General features: G+C 38.8%; 1 protein-coding gene across 1 annotated transcript in view; it reads right to left on the bottom strand.

Annotated features, from left to right (window-relative positions):
- PLCXD3 (phosphatidylinositol specific phospholipase C X domain containing 3) overlaps positions 1-22052 on the bottom strand; it is a 190528-nt gene extending 168476 nt beyond the window's left edge. Inside the window, exon 1 of the mRNA XM_060295737.1 lies at positions 21754-22052. Coding sequence (XP_060151720.1) covers positions 21754-21856 — 103 coding nt within the window. The 5' untranslated portion in view covers positions 21857-22052. The remainder of the gene's footprint in view (positions 1-21753) is intronic.
- Between the last annotated feature and the right edge of the window lie 413 nt (positions 22053-22465).

Consider the following 22465-nt stretch of genomic DNA (forward strand, 5'->3'; position numbering starts at 1 on the left):
GATAAACTCATGCACATATAGTCACCTTATCTTTGACAAAGGAGGCAGGAATGTACAGTGGAGAAAGGACAGCCTCTTCGATAGATGTTGCTGGGAAAACTGGACAGGTACATGTAAAAGTATGAGATTAGATCACTCCCTAACACCATACACAAAAATAAACTCAAAATGGATTAAAGACCTAAATATAAGGCCAGAAACTATCAAACTCTTAGAGAAAACATAGGCAGAACACTCTATGACATAAATCACAGCAAGATCCTTTTTGACCCACTTCCTAGAGAAATGGAAATAAAAATAAACAAATGGGACCTAATGAAACTTAAAAGCTTTTGCACAGCAAAGGAAACCATAAACAAGAGCAAAAGACAACTCTCAGAATGGGAGAAAATATTTGCAAATGAAGCAACTGACAAAGGATTAATCTACAAAGTTTATAAGCAGCTCATGCAGCTCAATAACAGAAAAACAAACAACCCAATCCAAAAATGGGCAGAAGAGCTAAATAGACATTTCTCCAAAGAAGATATACAGACTGCCAAAAAACACATGAAAGTATGCTCAACTTCAATAATCATTAGAGAAATGCAAATCAAAACTACAATGAGATATCATCATCTCACACCAGTCAGAATGGCCATCATCAAAAAATCTAGAAACAATAAACGCTGGAGAGGATGTGGTGAAAAGGGAACACTCTTGCATTGCTGGTGGGAATGTGAATTGGTACAGCCACTATGGAGAACAGTATGGAGGTTCCTTAAAAAACTACAAATAGACCTACCATATGACCTAGCAATCCCACTACTGGGCATATACCCTGAGAAAGCCATAATTCAAGAAGAGTCATGTACCAAAATGTTCATTGCAGCTCTATTTACCATAGCCAGGAGATGGAAGCAACCTAAGTGTCCATCATCGGATGAATGGATAAAGAAGATGTAGCACATATACACAATGGAATATTACTCAGCCATAAAAAGAAATGAAATTGAGCTATTTGTAATGAGGTGGATAGACCTAGAGTCTGTCATACAGAGTGAAGTAAGTCAGAAAGAGCAAGGCAAATACCGTATGCTAACACATATATATGGAATTTAAGAAAAAAAAATGTCATGAAGAACATGGGGGTAAGACAGGAATAAAGATACACACCTACTAGAGAATGGACTTGAGGATATGGGGAGCGGGAAGTGTAAGATGTGACAAAGCAAGAGAGAGGCTTGGACATATATACACTACGAAACGTAAGGTAGATAGCTAGTGGGAAGCAGCCGCATAGCACAGGCATATCAGCTCGGTGCTTTGTGACTGCCTGGAGGGTTGGGATAGGGAGGGTGAGAGGGAGGGAGATGTAAGAGGGAAGAGATATGGGAACATATGTATATGTATAACTGATTCACTTTGTTATAAAGCAGAAACTAACACACCATTGTAAAGCAATTATACTCCAATAAAGATGTAAAAAAAAAACTATAACATAAAACTTACCATCTTAACCACTTTTAAGTGTACATTTCAATAGTGTTAAGCATATTCACATTGTTGTACAAGAGATCTCCAGTAAAACCGAGGCGATCTTCAGCAAAACTGAAATTCTAATCACACTAAACAATTCTCCAGTTCCCCCTCCTCTCCACCACCTCCTGGTAACCATCATTCTACTCTTTGATATTTATTGTTGCCAAATTCTATAGTGTACCCCCATTAAATTGTTGAAATGATCCTTGGATGAACTGCACATTAACATAATGAGATGTCTGGAGAGTAAGCTGGCTTTAAGGAGAAAAACATTTTGAACTCATAGTTGTTGTTTTCTCTTTCAAGAACTTTGCTTGAAGTCAGGTCCTTAGGGTCATTCTGGCATCTTGACTTCAGGAAAGGCCCAGGGAATCCCAATTTGTGTGTGGGTAATGGAATGATTGCAGCTGGGAAGCTGCATATCTTCTATCACAGGTGGTCAGTTTCAATAATTACATTGACAGAGAAAAATAAATTCTGCCTACTGATACACCAAAATATTATTCTTAATCTAATAGCCCTGGAAATAATATTCGGGACTTAAATTAAAATGGGCTTTGTTCCTGGGGTACTCAATTTTCTGTTCATATCCTTCCTGCTAGAAGAGATTGCTAAATTCTTCCAGGCAATTAAACAATAAGTAAAACTATAAAAACGAAGGGAAAAGAACAAAACCATGCTACAGATGGAGGACAGGTTAAGGCAGAAAGAGTGATCAGTGAGTTGATTTATACAACAATCATATGAAGATGGGTACTATTTCTACCCCCATTTTAATATAAGAAACTGATGTTATGAGACAATAAGTAATATATCCAAAATCACAGTGTCTTAGAAGCAGAAAAGACCTTAGAGGTCATCTGGATCAAATTCTGTGTAAATGCAGATGTTTTGAAGATAACCATTCAGCTCTCTTTACACATTTCTACTAGAGAGGGTAAAAATCACATTGATAAAAGGTTCTTCCTTGTTTTCAGCTTGCCAAAATCTTCATCCTTTTAAATTCTTTTTTTTTTATTGCTTTAATTTAGAACTTCATAGACTTCTCCTTCATGTGTCTGAAGAGAGGTGGCTATATTCCCATGAAAGTTGGCTTCCAGAAACTTCAGAGTCAATGACTCGGTAAAGCCCTCCCCACAATCCACAATCCCTTGTTCCCCCTACACCCTGCAGCTTTCCAAAATCTCCGTGAAAGTTTGAAGCCCAGAACAGAGCACCATGTTGCAGATGGCTCTGCCCAGCACAGGGTCAGCCAGGCTATTATACCCGTTGCTCTGCTAACTATATCTGGTGCTGCAGCCCACGTGTGCATACACATTATTGCTGCCATGTCACCCTACTGACTTACAGCCAGCTCCCAGTTGGCTATGTGCCCTAGATCCTTTTCTCACAAACCACAGTTAAATCAAGTTTCTGTCGACCTGATTTTACATATTTTATATTTTGATTTATTTGTTTGACTATTGTTAAAGCTTGTCAAAATAGCTCCAATTAATCTTCAAGTTTATAAACCATTTTAAAATTTAGCCTCTTTTACCTAATGTATCAACATGAAACAATCAGGAGTTTTCTCATAAATCACAGTGAAAGAGACCTCCGACAGGCACAAGGTATTCTGGGACTGGGTGGGACTGGGAAGAATCATACAGAACTTTTCTCATCCTAGGATATGGGTACAGCCTGGGGCTGAAGAACTTAAAGAGAAAAGTTTAACCATCTAAGGCGGTGTCCAAAGCTCAGACTTGGACAAGTAAACTTCATGTGAGCAAGTTCAACCTGGCTGAAGTTTCCCTGTGTTTCTGGGAAATCTGCTTGTAGGTTTCTTATTATCTCTGTCCATGTATTGGTCTCTGTTCTCTGTGCTGGACCAGAACTATTGCTGGACCCTGTCCTCTCTGGATATGGATATTCTTCTAATCACTTGCAACTGGGTCTACCTGGCCAATATCTTTATTACCAATGGGAAGCTCCGTTCCCCTCTCTGAGCTACTCATGTGTGCCCCTCCTACAACAGTTCATTTTTCTCTATGCAGCTGCATGAGAAGCTGAGTACTAGATGCAGTATGGAAACTGGTGAAATGGCCCTCTTTACATTCCCTTGTTTATGGTGGGACGGGTTCTGGAGCCTATGGCAGGGCTGAGCCTGCAAAGGGAAAAGAGAAAAGTCAACAGGCTTTGACTGAGAGGAGACAAGGGAAAAGGAGCTACAAAAGCAAAGAGCCAGGTAGGTCCCACAAGGGACCCTGTTAGCAAAGTAAATGAACTTAATTAGACATGATGGAATGAGAAAAACAGTTACATTTATTGACCATTTATTCTGTGACAGGTATGCTAGATACTTTATTTTATTGAATCCTCACCATAAAGGATGTGAGTTTGGTACTGTCATTATCTCCATTTGGGAGCTGAGGAAATTGTAACTCAGAGGGTTTTTAGTGACTCCCCTGAGTCAGCTGGTAAATAGCAGAGTCATGGTTTGAACCAAGTTTGTCCACAACATTAACTGCCAAGCAGTTTTACAGATGTAACACCACAGACCTAGTAGAGTTAAGTGACTTGCCCAACACTTGGCTGCAGATCCAGGACTGCCATCAGGGCCCCATGTCAACCAACTGATTCACTTTTCACAGTACAAAGGGATCCTTTACCATCACTTCCTTTTTTAATCACTTACAAATCATTCAGGTATTACCATATGAAGTCGCTGGGATTTATTTTTCCTCTTTTGGACATTGTGACATTTGCATACTTTTATACCTCAGTTTTCACAATCTCTAGAAATGATTCCTTGAGTCTATAGTATTTTATTATTTTTCCCCCTTAGTACCCAGAGATATACATTGCCTTGGCACAAAAGCTTGAACACATTTGAAAACATTTTTTTCTTACAATCCTCTCACTTTTCTTCTGAAGATTATTCATCCTGATTGAAAATCACAGGTGAAACATGAGTAGGTAATATCATGTACACCAGGCCTTCTTAGACACTTTACACGCATCCTCATTTAATCCTTACAACAACCTAAGAAGTATTATACCTATGAAGTACTCATAACAGTCTATGAAGTATTATTATTATCCCCACATTTTAGTTGAGAAAACTGAAGCACAGAGCTAATAAATGGCAAAGCCACGCTACAAACCCCAGGTGTTTGAAACCAGAGCCGGCATTTTTAAACTATATCTCCTCTGCCTGAATTACATAGTCCTTATTTCTTTTTATCATTTGTTCATTTCACACCATCTGCCCTAAACAATGTTCTAACCTTTCCTTATACTACTTCTAGTTCCAAGTATAGCAAAGAGAGATCTTGGTATTGTCTTCATTGTTTTAATCTCAACCCTTTCTTGACTTCACCCATGTTAACACATTTCTGCAATTTATTGCCAGCTCTTACATCTTTTGTACATGATATTTTAAATCCATTATATTGGTTTTGTAGATGGATCCTCTTTTTTGCCTTGTGGCTATCATGTATACTTTTGTTGTATTTTAATAGAATTCCTCATATTCCTTTACAGAGGCTAATAAAAGCGTTATTCAAAATAATTGTGGAGTTGAATATTATTACTATATTTTGGTTCAATAAGTCACTATACAGATCATACTTGAATTACCAACTTATAGATAACTGAAATACAAAACTTTAAAATCAAAGCAGTATTAAAGATAGCAAAGTTTTTTTTCCTTGAAGGCATAGACCAATCTAATATTTCTTCAAAGTCTTTATTATAACAATTATTAAGTATATAAACATATAAATGATAAGAAATTTGTTGAACACTCAGTGCCATAATGGCTAAAAACTGCTGTATAAAACAAATTTCTATTTCATTTTGTTCAATTACTATGTCTCATTCAAAAAACATTGAGCCCATTTAATAAATAGTCTATTTAATATATAGTCTTTATTAAAGTTCACTGAGATCATCCCTTTACTGAAATTAACCCATTTTGGATACAGACTTGTTAAAAATTTTGAATAATGGAGCTGACTTGAATAACTTCTTTAGGTTGGCTTGTTCTCAGATCAACAGAACAGAATCTTTTGTGCAAGATCAGAGTCCCTCTATACTGGCTTTTTCATTTGTCAACATATATATACCACACAACTATAGGCCAGGCATATTTTGGGCACTAGAAAAGATTCAAATAAGGTCTTGCCTTCAAGGTGCTTATATTCTACCCAGTTGACAGACAATAAGATATAAATAAATTAATTATTGTTACCCAAGCACTATGAAGAAGATAAGCCAATCAATTGTTAGAAAAAATGATGAGGGTGGAGGTGAACTGCATTGGCTAACACAGTCAGGGAATATCTCCTGAGCAGAAGGCATCATACTTGAGGCCATAAGGAGAAGAAGGCAGGCTGTTGATAATCTGGAGGAAGATTCCAAGCAAAGCTCTAAGACAGGGAGGAATCTAGAGGGTATGAGGGCCAGAAAGAATAGCTGGGATTAGTGAGTAAGCAAAGGGTAGAAAGAGTCGAGGTCAGAGAGATAGGGACCAGTAATTTTAGTATAAATGCAGAGGGTTTTAAACAAGTTAATGATGTACCTGATTTATACTTTTAAAAGATACTCTGTGTAGAAAGGCAAAAAGAGGTCAGGGAACCTGGTTAGGAGGCCTTTGGAGTAATTCATGTGGGAGATGACAGTAACTAGATGACCAGTAACTAATAATGATTAGTGATTTTGTGCATCTTTTAATGTACCTGTTGGTCATTTGTATGTCTTCTTTGGAAAATGTCTATTCAGGTCCTCTGCCAGTTTTTATCAGATTATTTGTTTTTTGCTATTGAGTTGTAGGAATTCCTTACATATTTTGAAAATTAACCCATTATTAAATATATGGTTTCCAAATATTTCCTACCATTCTTTAGGATGCCTCTTCATTTTGTTGATTGTTTCTTCTGCCGTGCAGAAGCTTTGTAGTTTGTTGTAGTCCTACCTATTCATTCTCAGTTTTGCTGCTTGTGTTTTTGTGTCATATCCAAAAAATCATTGCCAAGACCAAAGTCAAGGAGCTTTTCCCTATGTTTTCTTTGAGAAGTTTTATAGTTTCAGCCCTTATGTTTAAGTTTTTAATCCATTTTGAGATAACTTTTGTGTATGGTATAAGAAAGGGATCCAATTTCATTCTCTTGCCAGTTTTCCCAACACCATTTATTGAAAAGATTATCTTTTTCCCATTGAGTATTATTGACTCCCTTGTCAAATAATAGTTGACCACATATTCATGGGTTTATTTCTGGACTCTTGATTCTATTCCATTGGTCAACATGTCTGTTTTTATGCCAGTAGAAAACTGTTTTGATTACTATAGCTTTGTAGTATAGTTTGAAATCAGGAAGTGTGATGCTTCAGCTTTGTTCTTCTTTCTCAAGATTGCTCTGGCTATTCGAGTCTTTTGTAGTTCCATATGACTTTTAGGATTTTTTTTTCTATTTCTGTGAAAAATGCCATTGGAATTTTTATAGGGATTGCATTGAATTTATAGATGGCTTTGGGTAGTATGGGCATTTTAACAATATTAATTATTCTGATCCCACAACATGGAATATCTTTCATTAATTTCTGTCTTCTTCAATTTCTTTCATCAACATCTCATAATTTTCAGTGTACAGATATTTCACCTCCTTGGTTAAGTTTACAGGTTTCCCTCACTCTCTGAAAGTAGAGTGTTCCTATGAAACCTTTTGTAAACAGAAATGGCATAAATCAAAGAAGCAATTAGGATAGATGTTGTTAATTGATGTATAAAATAAATCAAGATAATGCAAAGATGCTCACAGACACAGTTCAATGTATGGTGGCTTGATGTTGAGACACTGAGCATAGCTCCCAGGGATGGAGCTTAGAAGTGCCACTCTGGCAGCTCAGGGTGAGTGCTGCCTTTGTAATGACTCACTGCAAAACAAATTTGAACACTTTTTGCCTTTTGCTTTTTTTTGTAAAAGTGAAAATCTTCTTCAGATTTTTTTTTGGTTAGAAAAATAAGTACTAATGTAGGTCTTTCATAAAAGCAAAATGGCATAAAGCGAACTTTCAAAAAGTGAAGGGTACCTATAGTCCTAAGTATTTTATTGTTTCAATTTACTTGTTTTCCTTTTTTCTCTTTCAGATATTTTGTTTTTAGTGTATAGAAAGGCAACTAATTTTTGTATATTGATTTTCTACCTAGCAACTTTACTGAATTTGTTTATTAGTTCTAGTAGGTTTTTTTGTGGAACCTTTAGGGTTTTTTATATATAAGATCACATCTTCTGTAAACTGAGAAAATTTACTTCTTCCTTTCTTATTTGGATGACTTTTATTTCTTTCCTTATCGAATTGTTATGGCTAGGTCTTCCAGTACTAGATTGAATAGGAGCCGTGAGAGTGGGCACACTTGTCTTGTTCCTGTTTTTAGAGGAAACTCTTTTCAGCTTTTTACATATGAGTATGATGTTAGCTGTGAATGTGTCCTATATGGCCTTTATTACATTGAGATATATTCCCTCTATACCTAATTTGTTGAAAGATTTAATTATGAAATGACATTGAATTTTGTCAAATGTTTTCTCTGCATCTATTGAGAAATCATGTGATTTTTATTTTTTACTATATTAATGCTATGTATAACATTTATTAATTTGTGTATGTTGAACAATCTTTGCATCCTAAGGATAAAACCCACTTGATCATTGTTCATGATCTTTTTAATGTGCTGTTGAAATAGGATACTCACTTTAGATTTAAGGACACACATAGACTGAAAATGAAAGGATAGAAAAATATATTCCATGCAAATGGAAACTAAAAGCGAGTCGGAGCAGTTATATTTATATCAGACACAATAGACTTTAAGTCAAAAAACTGTCCAAGAGTCAAAAACTGTCACAAAACTGTCACATAAGGGTCACATAACAATGGAGATATATAAATTATAAATAAATATAGACACCCAACATCAGAGTATATAAATATATAAAGCATACATTGACAAAACTGAAGGGGTAAATAGACAGTAACTCTATAATAATAGGAGATTTCAATACTCCACCTTTCATAATGGATAGAAGGTTCAAACAGAAGATCAAGGAAACAGAGAACTTGAACACAACATTATAGACCAAATTACACAGAACATTCCATCCAACAGCAGCAGAATACACATTCTTAGCCAGCACACACAGAACATTCTCCTGGATAAATCACATGTTAGGTCACAAAACAAAAGGATTAAATAAATTTAAAAGATTGAAATCATACCAAGTGTCTTCTGTTTATCTTTTTTTCTTTCTTTCTTTCTTTTTTTTTTTTTTTTTTTTGTGTTATGTGGGCCTCTCACTGTTGTGGCCTCTCCCGTTGTGGAGAACAGGTTCCGGACATGCAGGCTTGGCGGCCATCGCTCACAGGCCCAGCTGCTCTGCGGCATATGGGATCTTCCCGGACCAGGGCACGAACCCGTGTCCCCTGTATCGGCAGGTGGACTCTCAACCACTGCACCACCAGGGAAGCCCCAAGTGTCTTTTCTGACCACAATAAAATTGAACTAGAAATCAATAGAAGAATAAAGCTGAAAATTTCTTTAATATATGGATATTAAACAATATACTCTTTAATAACAAATAGGTCAAGTAAGAAATCAAAATGGAAATTAGATATCTTGAGACAAAGGAAATGAAAACATGCCATACCAAAACTTATGAGATGCATCAAATGCATTAGTAAGAACAAAGTGTATAGCAATAAACACCTTCATTAAAAAAAGAAGAAAGGTCTCTTTTAAGGCAAAAAACTTCAGACAAGTACAGTATGTCTTTTCTGATTTAAAACATTAAAAAAAATCTTAAATGAACAACCTAATTCTATACCTCAAGAAGTTAGAAAATAAAAGAACAAATTAAGCCCAATGTTAATAGAAGAAAGGAAATAATAAAGATTAGAGAGGAAATACATAAAACTGAGAATAGAAAAATAGCTTTAACAAATCGTCAAAACTAAGAGTTGGTATTTTGAAAAGATAGACACAGTTGACAAACCTATAGTAAGACTAAGAAAAAAAGAGAAGACTCAAATAAATGAAATCAGAAATGAAAAAGAGACATTACAGCTGAGGCCACATAAACAAAAAGGATTAATAGAGACTACTATGAACAATTTTATGCCAATGAACTGTATAACCTGGAATAAATGGATAAATTTCTTGAAACATACACTCTACCAAGACTGAATCATGAAGAAATAGAAAATCTGAACAGACCCATAACTAATAAGGTGATTGAATCGGTAATTAAAAATCTCTAAACAAAGCAAAGCCCAGGACCAGGCAGCTTTAGTGCTAAATTCTAACAAATATTTAAAGGGTTAATGACAATCTTTCTTAAACTCTTCTAAAATGTTAAAGAGGAGGGAACACTTCCAAACTCATTTTTGAGGCCAGCATTACGCTGATACCAAAGCTAGCCAAAGACACTAGAAGAAAACTGTAGTCCAATATTCCTGATGAATATAAAGGCAAAATTCCTCAACAAAATACTAGCAAACCAAATTCAATAGCACATTAAAAGAATCATACACTATGACGAAGTGGGATTTAATCCAAGAGTGCAAGGAACATTCAACATATGAAAATCAATCAATGTGATACATCATTAACAGAATAAAGGGTAAAAATCACATGATCATCTTTATAGATGCAGAAAAAGCATTTGACAAAATTCAACACCCTTTTATGATAAAAATATTCAACAAACTGGGACCAGAAGGATATTTACCTTAACATAAAAAATGAAACGCCCACAGCTAACATCATAGTTAAAGCTGAAAATGATTCTGCTAAGATCAGGACAAAGCAAGTATACCCACTGTTACCACTTCTATTCAGCATAGTACTGGAAATCTAGCCAGAGCAATTAAGCAAGAAAAAGATATGAAGGACATCCAAATAGGAAAGAAAAAACTAATATTATCTCCGTTTATAGATGACATGATTCTATATGTAGAAAACCCTAAAGATTACACACATACACACAACAACAACAACAACAGAATCAACAAAAACCTGTTAGAATAAATGCTTTTAGTAAAGTTGCAGAATCAAAATCAACATACAAAAATCAGTTTTATTTCTATATACTAAAAATCAACAATCCAAAAGGGAATTTAAGAAAACAATCTTATATATAACAGCATCAAAAAGAAAAAAATATTTAAGAATAAACTTGACCAAGGGGGACTTCCCTGGTGGTCCAATGGTTAAGATTCCACAGCAGGGGACACGGGTTTGATCTCTGGTTGGGAAACTAAGATCCCACATGCCGCATGGCATGGACAAAAACAAACAAACAAACAAACAAACAAAACTTAACCAAGGATGTAAAAGACTTGTACTCAGAAAACTGAAAAACATTTGTGAAAAATTAAAGAAGGCTCAAATAAAAGGGAACACATCCCCTGTTTGTGGATGGAAGACAGTGTTGTTAAAACACCCAAACTACCTAAAGTAATCAGATTCAAAGCAATCCCTGTCAAAATCTCAATGGCATTTTTTTTACAGAAATAGAAAAAACAATGCTAAAATTCATATGGAACCACAAAGGACTCCAAATAAACAAAACAATCTTAAGACAGAAGAACAAAGCTGGAGGCACAAGCCTTTGTGTTTCAAAACATATTACAAAGTTAAAGCAATCAAAGCAGTATGGTACTAGCACAAAGACAAACGTATAGACCAACAGAACAAAATGTAGAACACAGAAATAAACCCACACATATACAGTCACCTGATCTTCGACAAGGGTGTCAAGAATACACAACGATGAATGTTTAGTCTCTTCAACAAATGTGTTGGGAAAATGGATGTCTACATGCAGAAGAATGAAACTGGACCATACATCATACACAAATAAGCTCAGAATGAAGTAAAGATCTAAATGTAAGACCTAAAATTGTAAAAGTTCTAGAAGAAAACATGAGGAGAAATCTTCTGGACATTGACCTTGGCAATGATTTCTTGGTTACGACATGAAAAGCACAGACAACAAAAGAAAAAATAGACAAGTGGAGCTATATGAAACTAAAGAACTTCTGGATAGCAAAGGAAGCAATCAACAGAGTGAAAATGCAACCTATGAAATGGGAGAAAACATTTACAAATCATATATCTGTAAGGAATTAATTTCCAAAATATATCAACTCCTACAACCAAATACCAAATAACCTGACTAAAAAATGTCAAAAGACTTAAATAGGCATTTCTCCTAAAAAGACATACAAATGGCCAACAGGTACATGAAAGGAAGTTCAGCATCACTAATCATCAGGGAAATTAAAATCAAAACCACAATGAGGTATCAACCCACACCTGTTAGGATAGTAATTATCAAAAAAACCCAGAAATAACAAATGTTGGTGAAGATATGGAGAAATTGGAACCCTTGTTCACTGTTGGTAGGAATGTAAAATGACGCAGCTGTTACAGAAAACAATATGGCATTTCCTCAAAAAGTTAAAAATATAACTACTATATGACCCAGCAATCCCACTTCTAGGTATTTAATCAAAATAATTGAAAAAGGCTATTAAAGAGATATTAGCCCTCTCATGTTCATTGCACCATTATTCCCAATAGTCAAGATAGAGAAACAACCTAAATGTCCACTGACAGATGAATATATAAACGAAATTGGTATATACATGCAATGGAATATTACTCAGCTGTGAAGAAGGAAGGAAATCCTGACATATGCTACAACATGAATGAAACTTGAGTACGTTATGCTAAGTGAAATAATCCAGTCACAAAAGAACAAATACTACATTATTCTACTTACATGAAGTAGGTATCTACTTCATCAAAGTAGAAAGTAGAATGGTGGTTGCAGGGCCTAGTGGGAAGGGAAAATGATGAGTTGTTATTTAATGGGTATAAAGTTTCAGTCATTCAAGATTAAAAAGTTATAGGGATCTTCTATACACCTTTGTGCTTATAATTAAGAATACTGAACACTTAAAAAACAATTAACAGGGTAAATCTTATGTCATGTGTTTTTTAACCACACACACACAAAGTGTCTTAAGAAACCAAAGGAAGAACATGTTTCAAGAAGAGGAGTGTGGTCAGTCACATCAAACGATGCTGAAAAGTCAAATAAGATGATAGAGAATTATCCATTAATTTTAGCAAAAAAAAAAAATCATTGGCAACCCAGATAAGAACAATTTTAGTGCAGTGGTAGGGAAATAATGAGATTAGTATGCAGTAGGCAGAGGAAAGGAAATAACCTGAAGACAGAGGGGATATTTTTACAAATATCAGAGAAATAGTGCAGTGGATAGAGACACAGGTGTGGAGTCAAGGGGAATTTTTATTTCTTTAGGAGAGGTAATATTGATAGTAATATATGTTTGTGTAGCGACTGAAATGATCCCGTAGTGGCAGGAAAGAGAGGGGATAAATTTGAGATCAAACGTAGGAGATTTGAGTGAATGAGATCCAGACCATGAGTAGAGAAGCTAGACTTAGGTAGGATCAGGTCATGACTTCTTCTTACCTAAAGAAAATACAGAATATGCAGAAATAGATGCAGGGGGGTGATGGGTTAATTGTGGGAAACTGAGAAAGTTCTTATCTGTTTGCATCTATTTTTTCCTGTAAAATAAGAGGTGAGGTCATAAGTTTAGAGTGAGGTGGGAGGGATATATTGATTTGAGAAGCAAGAAGAGTATGAAGTTATTATCTCAGAGAATAGGAAAATGAACTTACTAGGGATATGCAGTCAGATTACTAGGGATATGCAGTAAGATTACTAAGGATGTGCAGTAAGATTCATGGTCAAAAATGTCTAGTTAGTGGAGCCATCCAGGCTGTGTACTCTTTCTTCAAAAATATTTAGCCACTGAAGTTTTCTGGGATTGGAAAATGTAGAAAAATGAGTTTAACTGAGTTGGAGTTTCTTCCAAGTAAGCAGAACAAGACAGAGTAAGATGAGAATTAAGGACATTTTCAAGAGTGAAACTCTAATGCTAGACCCAAGGAATTTGAACTGATGCAAAGAGAAATGAGGACATGAGGGGTGACAGTTCTGCAGCCTTCCTTTCTAGCAACTTTCAAGGTGATACCTTTATATCTCCTTGACCAATTTTTTTTTCCTGAGAAAAGCCCAGAGCAGGTCATGGCAGGAGTGTGTTTAGGGCTAATTCTGTGCTGAGACAGCCCTGTTCCTCCTTCTTCTCATCTTCCTCCTCCTCCACATGGCAACAGAGGAGTATAGTCAGAGTTGTGTATTGAAATAGGTTCCCATTTGCCCATGAAGACCCCTTCAAGTACATCTTCCTCTTCACCAGCCAACAAGAGAGAGGGGACCTCCAGGGAAGCCTACAAGGCAACTAAGATTGTCATTCATTCATCAGAGTCCACTTACCTTCATGAAGAAAAATTCTCCAAGTGAATCAAGGAACACAACCATCATTTATAATGTTGACCAAGGATAAACTTGGCTGCTTCATAAAAATTAATTCACAAGAAGAATTCTTCTATGTGAAACGTAATATTAGCTGACATTTAAGATAGAGTGGTGTAAGAGTTGTCCATTCCCAGGATCTATAATGAAATATAGGAACATAACAAGAGCACATCTAACAAATCAATGGACCATCCATTTCAGTACCTGATCTCCGGAGGTGACTAATCCTGGCAGCTTCTCAAGCATGTTTAACTGTCTCCTTCTGACCCATCTTCCTCTCTTAATAGAGCATAATAAAAGCATATGGTGCTGTAGAAAGATTCTGGTTGCCGAATTTCATTTGAACCATGGTAATTTTCTCTCTCACTTTCCCCTGCCTTCTAGAATATATGATTTTTATAATTTTCTGGTCCCCAAACTTCTGAGACTGATCCTAACCCTACACAGAGAAAGAGAACTAAGAGAATCTATAAGCTTCTTCAGGATAACAAACTCCATGATTGTACCTAGAAGTTCCTTGAGTGCCCATGGGTAATGGTTATGGATAAACCTCATTGGTGGTAATAGGTAAAATTTCCAGATTAACAGAGCTGACCCCTTTAACCAATGATAGTTAAAATGTGTGCATATGTGTGTATGAGATTTAACCTTCTCTTGAAGGCTCAGAACACATCAATTACTCTATTAATGTGCTTTAAAGCAATGAAGGTGTTAATAACTACCTTAGGTCTATCAGATTATTTGGCTCTATTTACATTGTCCCAGGCTGTTCACTGGGAACAGTATGGACCCCAGTTTCTGTTCCTACTCTGGACCTGTCTGGAGGAATGATTAATTAGGTAGCACCAGAGGTCTACTTATAGGAAATATCAAGAAGCTTCTTGGAAAAGAAGTTATCTTAAGAGAAAGTTGATACACCTATGGGCATGCACACATACACTTGCACATGCACATGTGCATGCAGAGAGTGAATGAACATTGAGAATGATGCAGAGTACAGAATAAAACCTATTGTCCTCTGCCCGGCCCTCATAAACTCATACCTGAGTCCTAGGGCAAGGTGGCAACACCAAAAGAATCAACATAAATTCAAAGAGCTCTTTTGTTGGCATCCACACAAAAAGCAAAAGGATTGAAAGGATCTGGCAGTGTTGGCACTTATGGCTTCAGCAGTGACAGCGTAAGCAGTAGAATTGGCATCAGCACCTTCCACAATGGGGGAAACCCAGTTCTGAGAGCCTTTGACCATAGCGGAATCCAAGGTCCTTGTTACTCATTAACATCCTCAGTGTTGGGCCTCTGCAGACTTAGCACAAGCCCTGGTGGGTCTGCCAGCAGCAGTGGTGTTTTGGGTATAAAACTATGGAAGTACAGTTCCTCTACATGTCAAAGCAGCAAACATGACAACTCCCCATAGGTTTCCCCAAAACAGGAAAGAAGGAAAATCGCTGATACTACATGTGTTAGCCCACAAAATCGGTTTATAAAACATATTTAAGAATTTTTCCAGAGATTTCTAGAACTATTTGGGTTTTTTAAATTATTTTATTTATATATTTATTTATGGCCGCGTTGCGTCTTCATTGCTGCTCACTGGCTTTCTCTAGTTGCGGTGAGCGGGTCTACTCTTTATTGCGGTGCGTGGGTTTCTCATTGCAGTGGCTTTTCTTGCTGTGGAGCACAGGCTCTAGGCACAAGGGCTTCAGTCGTTGTGGTGTGCGGGCTTATTAGTCGTTCTAAAGAGCAGGCTCAGTATTTGTGGCCCACGGGCTTAGTTGCTCCGCGGCATGTGGGATCTTCCCGGACCAGGGTTCAAACCCGTATCCCCTGCATTGGCAGGCTGATTCTTAACCACTGCGCCATCAGGGAAGCCCTCTAGAACTATTTGGAAGTCCATGAAGGAGGTACTTGAGAGCGGTCAAAACTGACAATGAACATGACTCCGATTTTACTTTGGGGCTGATAGAGTTTAGGGAACATTACATTTTGTGTCCCTGTATCCTCATTTATTAGTCTTTCCTCATAAATATTTCCTATTTTTATTGCTGATGTATGTCACTCAACAGTTTTACTCCTCTTCTTTGTAACTTATTCTTTCTATTTTCATTAGGTAGGGTTGGAATTAAATAGGATACAAGAAACTAAGTAATGATATGAGAAATCTTCATATGAGTAAAGTGTGTGAGCCTTAACATATAAACGTATCTATTTTAACAACTTGAAGGTTCTTTTTAAAATTTTAACTCTTTTAGCACACTGATTATGCTAAAATAACTAAAATTCAAGCAAGTGAGTTTTAACCACATTTATGCATGTTTCTATTCCATATAAACCATGATTAAAATAAATGAGGTATGGTTTGCAAATACGAAGATTGATCTTCTTTCCATCAAAACTCAAGTTACTGTTGACTTTTGTGTCTGAGATCTTTCTGATGCTGATTATTACTACAGTTTGCATTTATGATGCCACTATTACTTCAGAGCAATATTGAAAAGTTTTAGTTTATAGATAAGGTGAACAAATCTGTGACCTATAAATATAACAAAAATAGCTGGTCCTGTAACACGCACAAAAAAGTGGGATTAAATGGACAAGAACCAATATGGAGTGTCTCCTAAATTGTCATTAGTGACCAGTAGCATCACCAGATGGTCTGATTTTAAGTGCTATTGACGGCTGGTATCAATGAGCATCAGGACTTTAAGGAAATGAGGGGGAAGATTTTACATTTATCACAGTGACCTAATTTGCACACTTAGGTAGCAATTAAATCACTTTTATTGTGATTTTATTGAACTGTAATGTCAGTTATCAGAAATGTTTCCAACCTGGGCCATTAGCCTTGAGTCAGATATGGGGGCTCTGGCTCTAAGCCTGATTGTAAATTTTAACACTCACAGATAGACTGCATTGTCCATTAGAAAGAACTTAGTCAAAGATGTATATTTAAATTTGGTTCTGCCACTTACATAAAGGTTCCTCTTAGAGATACCCTAAGCAGTGTTTCTCAAACTAAATGGGTATATAAATCACCTGGGGACCTTGTTAAACTGCAGATTGTGATTAAATCGGCCTGAGGGCTGGGGTCCAAGACGCTGCATTTCTATCAAGCACCCATGTATGCTCATGCCGCTGGTCCCTGGATCAACGTTGAGTAGCAAGGCCTTAGGAGACTATTGATAGAACATGTGAAAAGCATGTGTGTTCATGAGAAAACACTTTGTAAATTGTAAAATGACGGAAGTATCATTTTATATTGATTAGTAATAGTTGGTGATTCAGTTCAGTTCATCAAGAGCGAGCCCCAGTACGATAAATTATGTTCCAGATATTCAATTTTTTTTCTTTTTAGCAAAACCAAAACCAAAACTGGGAATTGGAAAGGCAACACAAGAAAGATAGTCATTCTAAACAATTTTGTTGTTTTTTGATTGCTTTGAAAAATTAACTTCCATATCACTATCAGAACTAAAATGATGAAAGAAAATGCCCTGTGTTTTAAAGGAAACTTGTACAATTAGACCCAGTCCCAGATTTGCTCTGTAGATTGTCTCATCCCAATCAAAATAGAAATAGTAAATTATAAGGAAAAGGAAGACAGTTGGCTCCAGGAACAACAAGAAGAGATCACTGTGAGGGAAGACATTTAAAACTAATAAAAGCCAACACAAGAACACAGAAACTGGAGCTATATAAACATCTAGTTTCCCTAAGTAAGACGGTTCTTTTTCATTGGTGTTAGCATTTTCTGGAAGAGTGTACAGAATCTACAAGAACAGTGATCAATTTCTAAAGCATTTCTGTGTTCCTTATCTAAAGTACAAGTAACAATTCCTGTTCAAGTTTTGATTTGAAAACTGGCAAGGGAGAGACCAAAGAAAGGCATATCACTTCCAGATTGGTAGGTGGCAAGTTTAATAAGCAGGGAACTTACCTAAGAAGCTTGTTTTAAGGCAGCTGCAAGATGACCGGATCTCCGCACCTACCCGCCAGAATCTTAAAAGTTTATATAGAGGCCTTAAAGAGGTTCAGCCACTTACACTGTCCAGATGGTCTCAGTAACACATTGCTCTCTCAAGGCTGCATCCTTGAAAATGGTTCCCACTGTGTAAACAGTGGGCAGAAAGTACATTCCAAAGACAGGGGATGGGGGAAGCAAACTCTGCCCGGGTCCAGCTCGAAGGCCAACTGGTGGTCAACTCAGTAATCAACTCTGACACCAAGGAAACATACACTCTTTCTGAGATTCTAGTCCCACAACATTTTAGCCAATCTTTCATTATTACATGGTCAATTTACTGTATTATGTGAAGAAGACTTTCATCCCATATCAGAAAATGCATAACGGAACCCTCCCATGGAGTAGAAACCCTTCCTGATCTTTTAGATTTTGGACAGAATGACTCCCTGTCATAGATCCAGATCACCAACAAATTACAAGCAATAGCTTGCTTGCTCCCATGACGGATCTTTTTACAATGCTTCTGGCAGCACTACGATTATAGTGTTAGAACTCGGCTTCAAAGATGCCAGAAATTCATCAGACCTCACCTGAATTTGATACTTTGTCTCCCTGCTTCCATCCCTGTTTATCCTCTCTCAACTGTTTGTGGTGACAGGACACATTATTCATAAACCAAAATGCCAGGATATTGTTAAGCAAACATGTATGAATGAAAACTTAGCTTGGTGTCATCAGAGATAGGAAGAAAAGACAAATGAGACCGAAATCCGAGTAACTGTCAGTGTGTTACGACACTACCATTCCTTTGAAAAATAAAGTGAAAGTAAAACTACTAATACCGATTACTAATTTAATTCCTTAGGCCAGTCAATACCGAATCATGAGGCCATTTCAATGCAAAACAGCCGCTGAGAAATTTGGTTATGAAAGCAATCAAGATGCAGACACTTGAGAAACATTTAAAGATGCCAGAACTGCACACCTGGTGGGGAATATCACACACCTGCAGATTGTTCTTTGCACTAGCTCTGGGTGATCCAGATCAGCTGCCCCAGGTGGATGGCTTCATAATTAGACAGCTCTTCACTCTCCAGTTGCTCCACCTAGGAAAACCTGAAGCTTTGAGGATGACCGAGCAGCCGTTCCCTTCTACAGAAAAACACTTGTGTGGTACATCAGGAGTGGTTTTAAATGGTGGAGATAATTACTTAATTCAAGCTGTAGCAACTGGCCAAGTAAACAAGCAGCAGCCAGGAAGCTATTAGCATGATTTTAAGGCAATTATTCCATTAGTGTTTAATAGTCTCCAATTAGTCTTCCCTGACTATCGAAGTTTGAACGTCTTTTTTCCTCCAAAAATTCTCACAAGTTGAGTGATGCGGAAAGGTATCAAGCCCATTTTTAAACCTGGATTTATATGTGCGGATCTGCCAAATGTACATTACAGAATCATGGAGAAATTCAGGCGTGTAGATTAGTGAAATAGGGGTTTATTTTTTCTCAGAAGTATTGAGGGTGAGAATGGAAGGCTTTGCAGGGGATCCACTTTGAGTATACAGCTAAGAGGAGTCGGGAAACTAGTGGAAATTCCCACTGCATCCAATGCCATCATCAGTATGTCTCTGCTGTAGGACTATCAGAATATTAAAGCCTCTGACCTCAGGTTTTCACTTTGTCCTGTGGAAAGAAAATTCATCCTGTTCCTGCTAATGCCTATTCCCTTGTCCTCTCACCCTGATTAGTACTTGTTGTTGCTGAATCATCCAGATACAAACCCCAAAGATTTCCCTCCAAAATTCCTAGGAGATTTTTTCCTAAGGACCATTTTAAGGGTTATATCACTGAACTGATCGTAGGTCATTTCCCTTCACTGAGGTGCAATTTTCACATCTGTGAAATGGAGTTAATACTTATCAGCATCGACTGCTTCACAAGGTGTGGGGAAGGATTATGTGATCTGGGTTACATGCTAGGGCTTTGAAAAGTGAAGTATTATAAAAAAGTAAGTTAGATTCAGACATGGTATCACACCATCCCTCAGAACTTGCAATGTGAACTTGCGCTTTTAACCTCCCTGTGTCTCTGGAGAGTCACCTATCAGGAGGCTGGCAACAGGGTCCTTGCCCTTCTTACCTTTTATGTGAACATAAATTCTCAGGTGAGACCATGTAAAAGTAACCTTCTAAAAACCAAAAAATAAAAAGGAAGGAAGAAAAGAGGATAGGAATGCCTGTGGAAGTGAGAGTGGAATTTTGCCAACAAAGTTCTGTGCTTTCTATGGTCTCCTTCAAAAGAGCGATCCCCAGGCTCACCCAGGGAGCAGGGTAAGTGCAGAGTGGAGAAGCTGTCTTGTTCTTTTCCTTGGAGACACCTGGGCTCTTGGGAAGCTACCTCTTGAAGAAGGACAAAAGTAGAAGAACCCTTCCCTTCCAGGGTTGGCTCTCAGAGTGTAGCCTGTGCCTATCATAACTGCCAAACATCCACTTGATGAACGACCATTGATTTGAGTTACTGATCAATTCCAGGGCTACTGGTTAAAGACTCTTGGGATTTTCAAGAAAACCCATCTTTTCCTCTTTTTTTTTTTTTTAAGTATGATTTCCCCCACTGGCTGAGAGGGGGCGCCGGATAGGGCAGATCTAGAGAAGGCAGACCAGAAGGTTGAACTTGATAACACGGCACAGCCTGGGGCAGGGTATTTTGCCCTCTAAGCTGAGTCCTGGAAGGGTCAGGCATCTGCACCCTCAGCCCAAGCGAAAAGTCAACGAAGTATGGCTGTCACAGTGGTACACCGTCCTGAAACGACCCTCCCTCCTGCACATCCGAACTAGGGTCTGCTGCGCTCCCGTCCCAATAACCTGCCTCGTCCTCTGGTCCCAGTCGTGCGCGCTATGCTGAAGCCTCTGGATGCCTCCAGTCTCTTCCTCGCTTTGCCCAGGCTTCTGTCCTGCTAGCCTGTCCGGACACCACCGCAATCATCTTTTCCCTAAGATTTGCCTATTAATCCCACCCCTCCACCGCAGCTCACGCAGGTTCCCCTGCCCAGCTTCTGTCCCGAACAACAAATGCACGGTCCACGAGGGTTTGCTTTCCTGACCCGCGCGCTGTAGGCTGCTAACAGCCCTTGGACCAAAATCCAGACGGCGGCCACCCGGCCAGGCCCTCTAGGTCCACGCAGATCAGGAAACTGCTGCCTCCTCTCCTCTCCCCCTTCAGCTCCCGGTCAAGGGCAGCGATCACGCCGCCGCCGCGGGTCCCTGAACTTTCATCACTCTTCGGGAAGCGCTTTATCTCTTTAAAGGAGACTAGGGACGAATATTAATGACTCGGGTAAGGTTCTAACAGAGAAATCCACCAGATCCGCTTGATTCCGTGACAGGGATGGAGTGGGAGGTCCACGGGCCGGAGCCGAGCCCTTAGGACAGCAGCTCGCTCTCGCCGGTCACTATCACCCCACAGCCCCAGAAATCGACCCCAGCCCCAAGTCTTCGGGGAAAACGTGGCAGGGGGCCACGAGGGGCCGTCCTGGAGCCAAGCCTTTCCCCTGCCCCAGCCTTCTCACACAACCTGCTTCAAAAACCCATGGGAAATCAGTCACCTTGACTCCCCGCGCCGCGGTCCCCAGACGTTTGGAAAACGCCAGGAGCCCGGAGGCTCCCAGGCACGCACTCTCCTGGCCGAGACCCACCCCTGGAGACGAGTTTCCCTCCCGCGGGCATCGTGGCAAGTTACCACTTCGTGGCAGATAAAGCAGGGCGGGGCAGGTGGAGCGGACGCCGAGCGCCCCGTCGGCAGCCTCAGCGCGCCTACCTGGGATGGCTAAATTGGTGAGGGGGATGCTGTGGATGCTCTCGGGCAGAGTGGCCATCCAGTCGGCGAATTTCAGCTCGTTCTTCCCTTGAGACGAGGCCATCGTGCGGTCGCTGTGCCGCGCGCTGGTCCTCACGCTCCTCGGGCAGGCTGGCAGGCTGCTGCCGCTAATCGAATGTTTGCTCCAGCCCCGCTAGAGTTTACACTCCGCTGCGCGCCACACCCACAGGATGGCGCAGACACATGCTAATTTTAATAATTATTCAAAACACCCCATGCTCCCTTAGTGCCTCCGCCAGACTCCGCTGGAGCTTTTGTTCCTGACGTCCGCGCTCAGCTTTCTCCTCTCTCCCCGCCCTCCCCGACTCCCTCCTCCTGTCTTATCCCTCCTATGCGTCTCTGTCTTTTCTCGCCATTTCTGCAGCGTTCCTTGGCTTCTTACTATTTTTTTTTTCCTTTTTCTTTTTTTAACTTGGGTCACACAGCTGCTTTGCCCATGACCTTGCTCGGTCCTCTGATGAGACTTCCTAGCCCTGCTTGTATAAAAGACAATCTTGTGGCTGACCCTAAAATCCTAGTAGACTTTGGGATGCTATCACCTCCTGGGGAGCTGACTCTCATACTGGCTTTCAGGACTTTCCATTCTTACAGAAGAGCTTTTCTTTTTGTAAGCTACAACAGGTTATTTTCTTTCCTCAGTCGGGGCCCAGAG

This window comes from Globicephala melas, chromosome 3 (assembly GCF_963455315.2).
Source record: "Globicephala melas chromosome 3, mGloMel1.2, whole genome shotgun sequence".
In the NCBI taxonomy this organism is placed as follows: domain Eukaryota; kingdom Metazoa; phylum Chordata; class Mammalia; order Artiodactyla; family Delphinidae; genus Globicephala; species Globicephala melas.